Below are 16,733 nucleotides of genomic sequence, written 5' to 3'. Positions count from 1 at the left end.
GATAGGACGGGTTACACCTGAACCCAAGGAGGACCAATATCCTTTGGGCAAGGTTTTATAGAGCTTTGGAGAAGCAGCTTGAGAACCAGAATGAGAGGGCTGACGATGGGGCAGATGGTATACAAGTCAATGCCGAGTGTAGTGAGACTGGGAGGAGGAAGGACAGGCAGAATTGCAGTAAGTGGGATAAGATGAAATAGAATGTGTGCACAAAATTGTAAATGGTAATGAATACAGGACTGCAGGTGTTATATATAAATGCATGCACTATACAGAAGAAGGTAAATGATCTTATAGGGCAGTTAGTGATTGGCAGATATGATATTATAGGCAATAGTGAGACATGGCTGAAAGAAGACCATATTTAAGATATAACATGCAAGGATACACCTTGTATCAAAAGAACAGGCAGGTCGGAAGAGGTGTGAGGTGACTGCGATAAAAAATGAAATCAAATCCTTAGAAAGAGATATTGTAGGATTAGAAGATGTAGAATCCATATACATGGGCAGATTTAAGAAACTGCAAGTGCAAAAAGACCATGGTAGGAGTTATATTACAGGCCCCAAACAGTAGCTAGGATGTGGTGTGTAAATTTCAACAGGAAATAGAAAAGACATGTCAAACAGGCAATGTTACAATAGTCATGGGGGATTTCAAAATGCAAGTAGGTTGGGAAAATCAGGTTGATGCAAAATCCCAAGAGCGGGGATTTGTAGAATGCCTATAAGATGTTTCTTTTAAAACAGCTTATGGTTGAGCCCGCTAGGGGAAGGGCAACCTGGATTGGAAGCTGCATTATGAACTAGACATTAATGTAAAGAAACCCTTGGGAGGCAATGATTACAACATGATAGAATTCATCCTACAGTTTGAGAGAGAGAGAAGATAAAGCCAGATGAATCAGTATTACAGTGGAGTAAAGAGAATCGCAGAGGCAAGAGAGAGCTGCTTGCCAAGCTTGATTGGAAAGAGACACTAGCAGGACAGCAATGGCTGACAATTCTGGAGGTAATCTGGAAGGTGCCGTATAGATACATCCCATAGATGAATAAGTACTCTAAAGAGAGGATGTGGCAACTGTGGCTGACAAGAGAAGTCAAAGACAGCATAAAAGCAAAAGAGAAGACATACAGTATAGCAAAAAATAGTGGAGTTAGAGGATCGGGAAGCTTTTAAAAAACAGAAGGCGACTAAACAACTATAAGGAGAGTAAAGATGAAATATGAAGGTAAACTAGCCAATAATATCAAAGAGGTTTCCAAAAGCTTTTTCAGATGCATAAAGAGTATAAGAGAGGTGAGAGTGGATATTGGACTCTGGGAGAGGTAAAAATGGGGGCTAAGAAATGGTGGACAAAATTAAGAAGTATTTTGTGTCAGTCCTGACTGTGGAAGACACTGACAGTATGCCAGAAGTTTCAGAGTGTCAGTAAGCAAAAGTGAGTGTAGGTGTTATTACTAAGGAGAAGGTGCTTGGGAAACTGAAAGATATGAAGGTAGATAAGTCAACAGGACCAAATTGAATATATCCCAGGGTTCTAAAAAAGGTAGCTGAAGGAATTCTGGAGGCAGTATTAATGATCTTACAAGAATCACTAGACTTTGGAATGGTTTTGGAAAATTGTAAATGCCACTTCACTCTTTAAGAAGGAAGAGAAGCAGAAGAAAGGAAGTTATAGGCCAGTTGGTCTGCCTTCAGTGGTCAGGAAGATGTTGGAGCCCATTATTAAGGTTGAGATTGTGGGGTACTTGGCAGCACATGATAAAATAGGCCTAAGTCAACATGGTTTCCTTAAGGGAAAAACTTGTCTGTTGGAATTCTTTGAAGAAATAACAGGCAGGATAGACATAAGTGAGTCAGTGGACATTGTTTACTTGGATTTTCAGAAGGCCTTTGACAACGTGTCACACATGAGATTGGAGCCTATGGTATTACAGGAAAGATGCTAGCATGGATAAAAAAAAGGCTGACTGGCAGGAGGCAAAGAGTAGGAATAAAGGAAGCCTATTCTGATTGGCTGTCAGTGAATAGCTGTGTTCTTCAGGGGTCAGCATTGGGACGCTTCTTTTCACATTTTATATCAACAATTTAAATGGCTTTGTCGAAAATTTTGCAGATGAAACAAAGTCAGATGGAAGGACAGGTATCATTGAGGGAGCAGAGAACCTGCAGAAGAGCTTAGACAACTTGGGAGAATGGGCAAAGAAGTGGCTGTTGGAATCGAGTGTAGGGAGGTATATGATTATGCACTTTGGTAGAAGGAGTAAAAGCATAGATTATTTTCTAAATGGGGAGAACATTCAAAAATCTGAGATGCAAACGGACTCATGAGTCCTTGTGCCAGATTCACTAAAGGTTAACTTACAGGTTGAGTCAGTGGTAAGGAAGGCAAATGCAACGTTAGCATAAATTTCAAGAGCAATATAAGAGCAAGGATATGATGCTGAGGCTTTATAAGACATTGATCAGACTGCACTTGGAGTATCGTGAGCAGTTTTAGGCCCTTTATTGAATAAAAGATGTGTTGGCGTTAGAGAAGGCCCAGAGGAGGTTCACTAGAATGATCCAAGGAATTAGAGGCTAACACTTCTGTATGAGGAGTGATAATGGCTGTGGGCCAGTACTTAATAGAGTTTAAAGAATGAAGGGCGATCTCATTGAAACCAATCGAATACTGAAAGGCCTAGAAAGGGTGGATGCGAAGAAAATGATTCCTGTAGTGTGAGAGCCTAGGACCAGAGGATACTGCTTCACCATAGAGGGAATTCCAGTTTGAACAGATATGAGAAGGAATTGCAAAAGTCAGAAGGTGGTGAATCTGGAAAATTCATTGGCATAGACCACTGTGGAGGCCAAGTCATAGAGATTGTTGGGCACTTGCTTAGTCAGGGCATCAGATGTTACAGGAAGAAGGCAGGAGAATGAGGTTGAGAGGGATAATAAATCAGCCATGATGCAATAGTGGAGCAGACTCAATGGACCATGTAGGATAGTGAGAAGAAACATCCTTTAAAATATTTGCACAAAACAGTTATCTGTAGAGCTTCACGCAAAAACACCTACGAGGACCAAACAGGTTGTCCTTCCATACATTTGAAATATCTCGTAAACGACAGCACGACTGCTCCAAGAACAGAGAATTTTAGTCACGCACAAGCCAACAGCAATGTTGAGGAGAGTACTTTGTGGACCAAAAGAATAACCATGCTATTAGACAAGACCAATGTGGTCTACAAACTGGGAGCAAACTATTCACAAGAATCCATGAACATCAAATGGCTATAAAGTGGCATGACTTAGTCTCTACCTTTGAAGATCAAAAAGGGCACAAATTCATCCTGACATCACTGAAAGTTACACTGCAAGCAAACAATGTTCAAGAGAATCCCCAGAGGCGTAGTTTCCACAAACAATTCTGTGACCTCAATCCTATTTATGAACCAATGCAGGCAAAATTGCTGACCACAATGCACAAAGATCGCCACACAGCCAATCAGTGACGAGATTTCCTCCCCACATTACAACTGAGTTTCTGAAATGACATCCAATCAACCGATTGAGAAGTATATAAAGGCCAGGCATTCGGAGGACACACCACAATCAACAGCGCACTTGGTGACGAAATGTTTGCCAAGATCAGAGAACAACTCAACCCAACTGATACATCTGACTATCTTCTCCCTCTCAAACCACAGGGTGAATTCTATCATACTGTGATCACTATCTCTTAAGGGTTCCTTTATTTTAAGGTCCCTAAATCAAATCTGATTCATTACATAAAACCTAATCCAGAATTGCCTTTTGCTTACTGTGCTCAACCACAAGCTGCTCTAAAAAGCCACCTTATTGGCATTCTACAAATTCCCTCCCCTGGTATTCCCAATCTAACTGTATATTTAAATCTCCAATGACTATCCTGACTTTGCCCTTTTTACATGCCTTTTCAATCTCCAGTTGTAATTTATCTCCCACATCCTGACTACCCTATGGAGGCCTGTATATAACTCCCATCAGGGTCTTTTTACCCTTGCTGTATCTTAACTACAAGGATTCTATATCTTCTGATCCTATGTCGCCTCTGTCTAAGGATTTGATTTCATTTTATACCAGCAGAGCCATCCGACCCCCTCTGCCTACCTGCCCGTCCTTTTGGTACAATGTATATCCTTGGAGGTTAAAGCTCTCAAATGGTCTTCTTTCAAACGTTCAAAGGTCCAAAGGTTCATCTTTATTATCAAAGTATATATGCCGAATACAACTCAGAGTGTAGCCTTCTGGCTACACTCTGGCTATCAGAGTGTAGCCAGATAGTCATTAAATACAGGAAGCTATATAAGTAATTGGAAGAAAGACATCAATCCCCCTTGCCCTCTAGTTGTAAATATCCTACACAAAAAGAAAAAGAAACAAAAACTCACAAACCCCAAACCCCCAACCTCTCCCTCACACAAAAGCTTTCAGTTCACCTACATAGAGAAACAACAACAGAAACATCAAACTCAAACCTCCAGCTCACTATTCGGCAACAAGGAAGAATGGGCATGAGAACTTGCAAAAAACATAGAACTGAAAGAGACCAAGATGAACTACAATTGGTTTGAACAGTCTAATCCATAAATCTCAGAATTTCGATATCTTCTCTAAGAGCATAGGTACCCAAGGGCAATGACTCAAATCAAAGTCCCCTCTGAGTGTAGTGACTTGAACCAGCAGCACCTCTGAGAATTGCTCACTCTCCTCCGCATCTGCCTCAATGTTCTATCTACCTTGATGCTTTAATCAGTGGGAAATGTAGTTGATCATGGCCACTTGTCTCATCTCTCAGCTTCTCCTCCACAACTCAGTGACCATAAGGTCATGCCTGCCAATTTCCAAAAGCCTTTACCTTATTCAGTCTCCTGCTTGCATTCAAAAATAACAGCTTCAGTCCTATATTCTTCACCCTTTTTTGTATTTTGCCCCCATTTTAAACTACAACCCATCCCACTGACTGCAATCCTGCCCCATTATCTGCTTGTCCATCCCCACAGTCTCACTACACAGTGCACTAACTCGTATACCAACTGCCCCATCCTCAGCCCTATCACTCCAGTTTCCACCCCCAGCCACATTAGTTTAAACCTTCCTCCCCAACAGCTCTAACAAACCTGTCCACACACATTCAGTTTGACTCATCTCATTACAGGAAAGAAGTAGAGGTTTTGGTAAGTTGCAGAAGTTTTACCAGGATACTTCCTGGACTTGTGAACATACATTGCACAGAGAGATTGGGCAAATGAGGGTTATCTTCTCTGGACAGCAGAGGCTGAGGGTGACCTAATAGAAGTTGATTAAATTACGAGAAGAAAAGTAAGAGTAGACAATTGGTATTCTTTTTCTATGGTTGAATTTTCTAAAACTAGAAGTAACATATTTAAGGCATGAGGGGAAGGTTCAAAGAAAATGCATGGCAGAAATACTTTTTTACACAGTGTGGTGGGTGCTTAAACTTTTATGTACAAGTCTTTTAGATAGGCATATGAATATGTAGATAATGGAAAAATGTGGATTATGTGCAGTCAGAAGGGAATGGTTTAATTAGACATCATTATGTTAATTACTTCGGCACAACATCATGAGCCGCCTGGCCTATTCCTATATTGCTTGATATTCTAATTAGAGCAAACCAATTTAATTTAAAAATAGTTGAAGACTGTCAAAAAATTAGAAGTATCAAAATAAAATGCAAAAAATAAATTTGTTCTAAAAAGCTGTAAGTCAGATGTGAAATGCATCCAGAGAGTTTTCCTAGAGAGTCATTGGTCCACTTCTGCCAAGTCAAGAGACGGAGATAACAGTCATCCAGATATGGAGAGAACAGCTAGAACACACTGGCTTTTGAGCATCAAGATATTCCTGGAATCCATATTTAGCTGAGTTTGTCTAGAATTGTGGGTCTTCCGAAGGACAACAGTTGATATCTGATGGTTCTGCCATCAGTCAGTGTGATTCCCTTCAATGATTTAAACATTACTGCTCATGTTTTCTCACTCTTCAGGGAAGCCTGAATGTGAAATGATAAGAGATGGCCTGTGCCAATGTTCACACCGTGCCCCAGTATGAACAAAGGCTCTGCAAATAAAATGCACATTACAATGAATTTTGTACAAAAGAGCCTTTTAATTATTGTTCCAGCATGAAAAATATCCAATTAAATATTATGAAATATCATTGACAAATGTAACCATAAGCTGAAAACATAACTAAATCTTAGAACAATTAGGAACATTCAATGCACCCAACAGAAAGGTATGCAAGCAGTGGCCAGGTTATGAGAGGGTTCCATTCCTATGAAGTGTTCAAAATCCAGTCAGACATGAATGAAATGGAGGTGACCATAAAAAAGCAGCGGTACGTGACTGAACAGTCACAGCAAGCATAGCAGCCAACAGGCCTTACTTACTCCAATGAGCCTGCTCAAGCGCTCCCAACTCTGCTCAACTTAAACCAACCCCCAATAGTTACGGCTCCAGGGGATAAGGGAGGGGGAATGGAGGTGGGGCGAGATAGTCCATTCCCACCTGGTAGAAGATGCCTAGAGTTCTGCAGCAGTCAGAAAATCCACCCCTTCAATCAATCCTGCCAGCCTCACTTATATGTACAGGGTGTCAAAAAGACATGTGTTCATAAACTGAGGAAGACATGTACTTGAAGAAACTGTAGAACAGAGAGTTGAAGTATCAAGGGCTGATATTTGGCCCAAGCTTTCTGCAATTATGAATCCCTGCTGCAAGTAAAAGATTCTTAAATTTAGCCTGATGTTTTCTAATCATATACAGTTCAGTTAATTGCTGCTGTTTAAGGAACCAGATTGGAGCTGTTGTTTCAACGCCAGAAATTAAGCATCTGAAGGCAAGGTTACAGTTTCAGGTTCTATTGATGCTCATAAATACAGACCACAATAATGCAATGCCCTTACCTACACTATAAATTGCTAGCTTTCTTCCTGTCACTACTAACCCTTCCACTATCTCTTAACTGTCAATCTACTGATTTGACACCTGGCTCAGAGAACAGGAATATCCTCTATCTAATTCTTGAGACGAACGAAGCCATTATCACCCATAACAACTTGTACTTTCCAGGTAATCAACTTCATCTCTCTTCCTAGAAGCGTCTGAAATTGTTCATAATATGCTTACTATATTTGACCTCTGAACTGTATTATCAAGACCACCAATATTACTCTTCATTGTATCCCTTCACTTGTTCCTTTCTCTTCTTATCTACTGCTGAAAGATTAATTTATGCCTTCAGAATGACTGTTCCAGTGGACTCTAGCTTGTCCTCCTGTTCTGGCCTCCATCAACTTGAGGTTACTAAAAGTATTTTTTGCTATGGGCCAACGAGACCTGTTCATCCTTCATCTGTGTCTTTTCTAGCCAACTAGGCACAGCCTCCCAGAATCACTATATTGTTTAATATGAATTATCTTTTTTCCTATGCTTTTCAATGCCTTGTTTGAATCCCAACTCTGTGACCTCCTTCAGTTCACAGTCCTCTGATCCTTTGAATCATCCTCAAATTTAAATCTCTTCACCATTTTCAACTGTAATTTTAGTTGCTTAAGCCCCAAGATCCCGCTTCAGACATCCCTGCGTCAAACTCTTTTACCTCTTATACTTGAAATCCTCCTCTTTAACCAAGCTTTCAACAAAATTCTTCTAGTCAGAACATCGACCTTTCCATGATAATGCTCATACATTTTGTCAAATGGCACAAATACAGTATTGCCATTTTCTAGTTTAATTACATCAGCTCAACAAGTTAGATAGTGTGTTGAATGAAATAAATTGCCCTTACACATTATCACTAGTCTCATATTAGAAGATTAAATCTACTGAAGACTTTCACATATGTTAACAACTGTAGGTCAGCGGTTTTGAACCAAAGTAATCTGAATTGCCTCGGTGCATTCTCAGATGCCATCTGTTAAAGCTCAGTCATTGACATAAAATGGATTTTTTTAAAAAGAAATTTACACAACTGTTAATGGTGTATTATTTAACATATTAAGAAATTAACTTAATAACTAAAAGGCAGTGAACAGTGCTGAGTATAAAGAGGAAGTTCAAATGCCATGTTGGAACATGCATTTGCAAACAAATCTTTTTCAAAGGCAGCTCAGGAGACATGTTAATGAATCTGTCAAGCAAACTGATGCAAAGTCAAATAGTGCTAAAAGTGCATTGGATCAGACAATAGAAATTATGATACAGCACTAATTATTTCCACATCGTTTGCTATATTTTCATCAACAATCATGAACAGGCAAAGATTTATACAAGTAAGATTAATCGATTGTTGATCATAGTCAACAAGAAATATAAACACATGAATAAAAAGCTAGCGAATTTTTTCGGCTTCTTTATAGAAAATAGAATAGCAGTGTTTTCAAAGAAGGGATACAGAAATATGTCCGACCAAATAAAATCTGATTTGTCTCATGCAAAAGCAAAAAAAAAGGTAATGTTGAGGAGCTGACAGGTAATCAAGTGCTCTGGAACACAGAACTCTATTAATGTCAGTGACACATCTCAATGGAAGAATTCAAGCTACATCAATCTTGAGGATTCTTAGAAATTGGGATGTGGGTTCATGGCAATAAGATCTGGTTCCAGCAAATCAAACTCCTTTCTAAAAAAATAAACTCCGATGCAGTAAAATGGCTTCACAGTATTGAAAACACTGGATGGACAATTAGATTAAGTGATGCTTTTTGTCTTCATCTTCTGGGCAGTGAAGTAGAACACATGCATCATAACAAAGATCATCTATTTTTTCCAACCTACAGCAAGATGCACAAGTTTCTTATAAAATTGTCACTCTACTCTCTACATATACCCCGGCCAAAACACCTCAAATAATCCTTCCAGGTGTGGCAACACTTCCCCGTGAATCTACTGGGGTCATCAATTGTGTCCAGCGCTCCCATCACAGCCTCCTCTACATTGGTGAGATGCATCATAAATTGGGGGACTACTTTGTCAAGCTCCATTTCTCCTTCCGCCAAAGGTGGAACTTCCCAGTGGCCAGCATTGTAACTCTGTTTCCCATTCCGATTCTGACATGTCAGTCCATGGCCTCCCCTCCTTCTATTCCCCGATCTGGCCTCTTACCTCTTCTCACCTGCCTATTACCTGCCCTGGGTCCCCTCCTCCTTTTTGTTCTCCTACGGTCCACTCTCCTCTCCTATCAGATAACTTTCCCCTGCAGCCCTTTATCTCTCCCACCCACCTGCCGTCACTTATCACCTTCCAGCTGCTCTCTGTCTCCTCACTGTACCTCTGGTGTCTTCCCCCTTCCTTTCCAGTCCTGTAGAGTGGTCGAGGCCCAAAACATCGACTGCTTATTCCAGTATTTTGTGTGTGTTGCTTTGAATTTCCAGCATCTGCAGACTTTCTCATGTTTAAAACAAAATTGTGCCTTTGCTAAAGCAAAGACTACCAGTCACTTCAGAGTTCTTGTTTAAACCTTCCACAACTTGATGCAAATAGGTTGGGTGCACAAAGTATACATTTCACCCATTTGTGTCTGAGCAATTAAAACAGGATTTTGAAACTGGTACTTTATAAATCTAGGCAACACGTCGCTATAATTAAGCAGCCATTTACAAATCCCACTGCAATCACATTGGATTCCCTCTGGGGATCTAAGTTAGCATTGATTGAACATAGAACAATACAGCACAAAACAGGCCCTTTGGCCCACAATGTTGTCCCAAACCAATTAACCAACTAAACTAATCCACCCAGCCTATACAATGTCCTTATCCTTCCATTTTCCTCACATTCATGTACTATCTAAACGTCCATTAAAACTCTCTAATGTATCTGCCTCTACCATCACCCCAGAAAGCATATTCCAAGTACCCACCACTCCCTGTGTAAAAAAAAAATGCTCTTCACATCTCTTTAAATGCATGCCCTCTGGTATTAGATATTTCAATCCTGGTAAAAGGATACTGACTGCCTACAGTATCTATGCCTCTCATAATTGTATAAACCTCTCTCATATCTCCCCTTAACCTTTGGAGCTCCCGAAAAATCAACCTAAGTTTGTCTAACAATATAGCACAAACCCTGTAATCCATGCAGAATCCTGGTTAAACTCTTCTGCACCCTCTCCTTTAAATTGTCCACAAGTCCCTCCTAATCCACCCAGTTTTTAGAGATAGCTACTTCGCAGAGCAAAGGAGTTCTGCAATTGAGTCAACATTTATAGCAGCCTAAGTACTGTAGAGAACAGGCTCTGCAGTCCAAAATGTTGTGCTGACCCTTTGGCCTACCACAAGAACAATCTAACCCCATGCTTCCAACGTAACCTTCTATTTTTCCTTCATCCATATGCCTATCTAATAGTTTCTTAAATGTATCTACTGAATCTACCTCTACCACTCTGTGTAAAAATTTTTTTGACATATCCAGTGTACTTTCCCTCAGACACCTTAGTTATGGCTCCTCATATAAGTCCAGAAGAGTAGTCTCTAGCAGACATTCTACTTATGCCTCTTACCATCTTTTACACCTCTATCAAGTCACCTCTCATTCTTCTTCTCTCCAAAATAAAAAGCCCTAGTTCATCAACCTATCCTCATAAGACATGCTTTCTTATTCAGGCAGCATCCTGGTAAATCTCCTCTACACCCTCTCTAAAGCTTTCAATGCCTCCCTCTGATGACGCAATCAAAAATGAACGGAACACTCCAAGTGTGATCTAACCAGTTTTTTTCAGAAATGCAACAATACCTTGAGCCTGTTGAACTCAATCCTTCAACTAATGGAGGTCAACACCATATGCCTCCATAACCATCCTATCAACTTGCAATGCAACTTTGAGAGATCTAAGGATGTGAACAAGATCCCTCTGTTCCTACACCATGTTAAGAATCCTGCCATTAACCATGTATTCTGCCTTCAAGTTTGATCTGTCATAATGAATCACTTCACACCTTTCCAGACTGAATTCCATCTGCCACTTCTCATCCTAGCTCTGCTTCCTTTCAATATTCCTTTCTAAGCTACAATATCCTGCTTACCTTTTTATTTTTTTTTAATTTCTCATCAGGCAGAGGATATAAAAGTCTGAAAACACATAGCACCAAGCACAAAGGCAACTTCAACCTCATTATTAAAAACACTATTTAATGGTTCCCTAGTAAGATTAGGTGGATTCTTGACCTCACAATCTACATTGTTATGATCTTGCACCTTATTGCCTACCTGTACTGCACTTTCACACTTTATTATACATTCTGTTATTGTCTTATCTCCTTCTATGCCAACACACTGCATAATGAATTGCTCGATATGATTAGTATGCAAAACAAGTTTTTCACTGTACCTTGGTATATGTAACATAGATACAACAATTCCAATTCCAACAAGGATCTGATTCCTGCTATTGTTAAAAATTCTAAGGAAATACTGAATAAATTGAATTGTAGAAATGAATTTTAATAACAATAAAGCAGAAGATGAAGTTATGGAAGGACAATAAGGTTGGCAATAGTATCGGAAAGAGCTAAGATTGTTCAAATGAGAGTCATTAAAATGGGTCACCTTTAGTACTAGTGGGCCAGATAAAGACTAGTGTTTGAGCTCAGTTATTTACAATGTCGGAGTTAACTTTTCTCTGTTTCTTTCTCTCACCAGAGATGTTCCAGGGACAGCTGATTGCTTCCAGCACTTGTCTGCTATCACATTATGAAATGATATACTGGGATCTTTAGAACAGAGAAGATGAGGTATGTCTTTAGCCAGAGCATAGTGAATCTATGGAATTCTTTGCCACAGATGGCTGTAGAGGACAAGTCGTTGGGTATATTTAAAAGAGAGGTGGGTAGGCTCTGGATTAGTAAGGGCATGACAATTATGGGGTTAAGCGGCAAATAAATCACCCATGATGGAATTGTGAAGAAAATTCAGTGGGCCAAATGGCTTAATTTTGCTCTAATGTCTTATGGTCCTAATAGAGATCAAGTATAATTAGTTTATTGTCGCCACAGCTTGTTAGAACGCAAGGCGATTGCTTGAAGTTTAAAAGTTCTTAAAGGAGTTGAGGGGACAGAATTCAGAATTGGGAGCTGTAAGATAATGGCACTGCAAGTTAGAACTGAAATTTCAGCACTTAGCTTTTAAGATTCCAATATATTAACAGAATAAGCTGTGGGTCTCCTGTTACTTCAATAATAATGTCAAAATTATTATTTGTGGATTATGAGCTAATATAATGATCAGGCAGGAAAACTAACTTAAGGTAGAGGATTAAACCATGTCCTTTATTATTGGTGAGGTAGACTTGAGTGTCTAGTAGCCTCTTGTGGGTTACATTTTTTAACTAATGACAATACTTGCTTTTATATAATATATTTCATTCACATAGTCAAACAAACAAAGGTACTTCATTGGAACATTCTCAGACACAGAATCATGTAACAGGGTAACATGCAACATGATCAAAAGCTTCATCAAAGCGAATCGGAGAGGATAGGAAGAGAGGTGGGAGGTTTTGCACTTTACCTGAATAAATTAAACCCCAGAGAGCTAAAGGCACAGCTGTACTGGTGGAGTGATTAAAATTGAGAATGAACAAAAGGCCAATACTCGAGCATAGAGATCTCATAAGCTTGCAGAGTAGGAGGTGTGGAGACTGTGAGCAGGGATACCATGCAGCTTTCTGGAAGCATGGAGGAGAATTTTATTATCAGAGCCATCAGACTGGGAGAATGTTTAAACAAACCCAGAGCGTATCTTTATATGAACAAGTGCCAAAGTAATCATGATGTCTCATATGGTCACTTTTTATCCTCTGATTTCCAAAACTGAACATTATAATTACAATTTCCAGTGAAATATTTTCATTAAAGCCCTTATTAAGCACCATGTTTGGCAGAGTAAAACCAATTGAACTAGTTTTTGCGGGGTATGGTGCAGATATTCCTTCTGGTTTGAACAGTTGCGCAAATGGAAACCTGTACCCAACCCACAGCTATAGCCAAATTCCCAAGGTCAAAACTATTTTGGTAGATTGAAACACTCTCCTATGCTGTATCCTCCTGTCACTGTTACAGAGTCAACATCACAAACTTTCAAAACCGCTGGAATTAGTCATATAATATACTGCTTCATTTTGGTAGGAATACAGTAAAGCTAATGTGATTTCTCCAGGAAATGTGGTAACAGATGACAATGGGCTGGATCACTGAACATTTTTTCGCCTTTTTTGTTTATAGATACAGTAACTAACATTTGATGTGTAAATACATTTACAAAACATACATAAGTCATTGGCCAAACCTTCAATATGTTCCAATGAAATATTATTTCCTTAAATGTTTCAAAGTCCCAGCACATATAGTAAAATACTTACTGCCTGGGCAGATCATTAATAATCCTTGTTTTTTCTAAGTCTCTCCAGAAAATATTTTTCTTTTAAATGAAATAAAGTTAAAAATAACAAGTGGAAATCTGATTTGATTCTTATTGTGTAAAATGCCAACATTGAACTGGAGAAATGAACAAGGCTTTATTCATAGTAGAATTAACTATTAGTTATATTTAATAACATTAAATTACAAATTAGGCAGTTATGTTTTCAAGCAATGATTAAATATTGTGTAAATTTTCACAAACAAATTGATTAAAAATTTTGAAAATACATTTAAGCTTAAGCTGTCAGACCCCTAAGTGTTAGAAATTGATTCTAATTTTGCATTACCGATAATAAAGTATTCACAATTCTTTACTTACAAAACTATCAGTTTACATCTATAGTAATGCTGTTACATGTTAGGACCAAAAGCAGAAGTAAGGATTTTTGAGTGTGTACATACCATGAGCATCAAAGAAATCGTCTAGAAAAAAAAAGCAGCATGCAGAGTTTGGTTAGATCTTAATGAACTGATTAGCAACGTGGTCATTAAAAACAACAGAATAGACTATATTGTACAGCTTTTGCAAAGTAAGAAGAAATGGATAGATTCTGGGAAAAGCATACACTACGACCATCTCACCAAGTTGTTTATCTGGAGTAATAAATCAAAATCTTAAAATTAACAATAAATACCCAACTGCATATATGTAGAGATGAAGAAGATGAAGATTAATTTCTATAAGGATTTATAGCTTAGCCATCTTTGATTTAATTACCTTCAAATTTTGGTTTAATTCTGTTTCCCATAAACATTGATTTATTTCATCATTTATAATAGGAAATGCCACAAGAAACTGTTCAACTATAGTTAAATTTTAGTGCTGTGATCATTGTACCCATTTTATACTCTCTTTACTCTTCCTGTGGCTGGATGCTTCTGCCTTGTTCTCCTATCAGATATTTATTTCAACACAAACAAAGGTTTAAATAGTTTCAATGCAGAAGAAAAGTAATAAGTGCCAGCTAATCTCCACTTTCCCTGTTAAATACTTAAATGAATAACTAAAACAAGAGTTAGTGGATTGAGTGCAGATTGCAAATGAAAATGAATCTGTATTTGTCTGAATAACTCATTTCTTCATACAAATACAAGTTTATTTTCATTTGTAATCTGCATCAATTTACTAACTCTAGTCTTGGTTTCTCTTTGCTTTTTCAGCTTTCACTGAAGACCACCTCTTTGATTAAATTCTTCACCCAGCTGTCTCTTTAGACCATACCATCACCCGCTACATACAGTAGTTGTATGATTCCTAATTCAAAAACAAATAAATTGGCAGTAAAAATTATTAATTATGACTAAAAAACATCAAAATTTACTACAAAATAATAAAAAGTGAATAAACTGAAGAATCAGTTAAAATAATTAAATTCTGTATGAAATTAAAATAAAAGCTTAAAGTATAATCCTTAGCAAAAATATTCCAAGTTAAAGACATTTAACATCAACTCATTTCCAATTGTCTCATTTTTTTTGCTTTTTATGATTAATTATCTCACCTTCAGGATCCTGGGCTAAATTCTGCGTTGCCAGGGTAACTAGTTTGAGTCCTACAATTAACCATGTGACATACCATGGCCAAGAAGTCATTTTCTTTCAATCTTTACTTGATATAAACCTGTAAGTAGAAAAGAACACCTTCCATTAAAAAATATCCAATTGTCAGTCAATTGTCAGCAGTGCATTGAATATTATTTTTTTTACCCTAACTTCATAACAAGAGCATACAAATGAAATGATGATCCACCTACCATTAATTTGAATGAGCAGAAAATTATAGGCTACATTCCCATGATTTCCTGATATGTTGTACCTGTCACTCTCAATTTCTGCCTAGAGCAATAAATCACACTTTGGAAGTCAAACAAGCTGTTTTTTTTTCTGTCAGTATTTTAATACAAATGCAAAGCTGTCTAAAATCCAGGCTCAAGTATGTCAATAATTGGAAGGATTTTAACAAGCACAGTGTTTGGATGTTTTGGAACCAACTTGAGAAACCAGCACTTCGCATATGACCTCGTGGGTTCCAAAGACCAAGTCTCCCAGTTAATTGAAACCTGTGTTTGCAGTAAGGACTTGTGCCACTGATCTTGGAACTGTGCTTTACACAACAGTAGCTCCAGAGTCATTGGGAATTCCAAAAACAAATTCTCCTCGCTACCCTATGAAGAATACTGCAGGACAAAATGTTTCACATGATTGCCCAATGGAACCTTTGTTTATTCCACTGGAAAGAAAACACATCAACAGTATTGGAAAACTGTAGCATTGCAGTGCAGTATCAGTTTAGGATAGGTACTCAAGCCTTATGTTGGAATTTAAATTCAAAAATTTCCAATACAGAAGCAAACACTAGCAGTGGAGACAAGCTTATATCTGAGTCAATTATACAGAGAAATTTTAAATATAAATATTGTTCAACTTTCGTAGAGATTGCAGTAACTATTTATTTCAGTATACTCTGTCACTCAGTTCCTTTACAAGCAATGGGTTCAATAAAAAGGCAAATAAATGATCAGCATTAGAAATAAATTTGATTTCTAGATACACCAAATGTTCAGTCTGGCTCTTCAGCAAACAATTAAACCTCTGCTCACAGAGCAGCTCCTCTCTACTTATCTGTAAGATAGGACTTACAAATATACAACATCATGGGGCAGGACGTCACCACTGAGGATGCAGCTGAAATTCTGCCGCAGTTTGTTCCTGGGGATTTGTGCAAAATAAATGCAATTACATTTCAGAAAATAGTTACCTTTTCCTTTCCTAGTAGTGACCCAGCTACATTGTGCCTGTATCTTATGTGTGACCACATTGCTAAAACTCATACCACTGGGACTCACGGCATCTTCAATAACCTTGAGTGTGTCTCGCTCCTCCTCCAGCTCTTTCATATAGTCAGTCATTTAGAGGAGATATGATGGGAATCTTCTTCACCCAGACAGTGTTAAGTACTTGGAAGGTACTTTCGACAGATGGTTGATGTTAGAGTCACTGACAGCATTTTAAAAGAGTTAAGATCAGGAGTTCCCAACTTTTTAATACCTTGGAGCCTTACCATTAACCAAGGGGTCTGTGAACACCAGATTGAGAGCCCCTGGTCTAGATGAACATTTAAAATGATAGGCATATAAGTCTATGGACCAAATGTTGGGAATTGGGATGAATATGGAATTGTACTCATGGTTGGCATAGTTCTATGGATTATCCCTCTGAGATACCAGCACTACACTGGACCAATCTTAGTGGCATCACT

General features: G+C 38.3%; 1 protein-coding gene across 1 annotated transcript in view; it reads right to left on the bottom strand.

The window, feature by feature from the left end:
- The window catches only part of pcdh15b (protocadherin-related 15b), an 831,732-nt gene extending 815,349 nt beyond the window's left edge, over positions 1 to 16,383 (bottom strand). The window contains exon 1 of the mRNA XM_059948101.1: positions 16,233 to 16,383. Coding sequence (XP_059804084.1) covers positions 16,233 to 16,383 — 151 coding nt within the window. The remainder of the gene's footprint in view (positions 1 to 16,232) is intronic.
- Between the last annotated feature and the right edge of the window lie 350 nt (positions 16,384 to 16,733).

The sequence above is a fragment of the Hypanus sabinus genome, chromosome 22, assembly GCF_030144855.1.
Source record: "Hypanus sabinus isolate sHypSab1 chromosome 22, sHypSab1.hap1, whole genome shotgun sequence".
Taxonomy (NCBI): Eukaryota; Metazoa; Chordata; class Chondrichthyes; order Myliobatiformes; family Dasyatidae; genus Hypanus; species Hypanus sabinus.
This window is presented reverse-complemented; position numbering and strand designations above follow the sequence as displayed.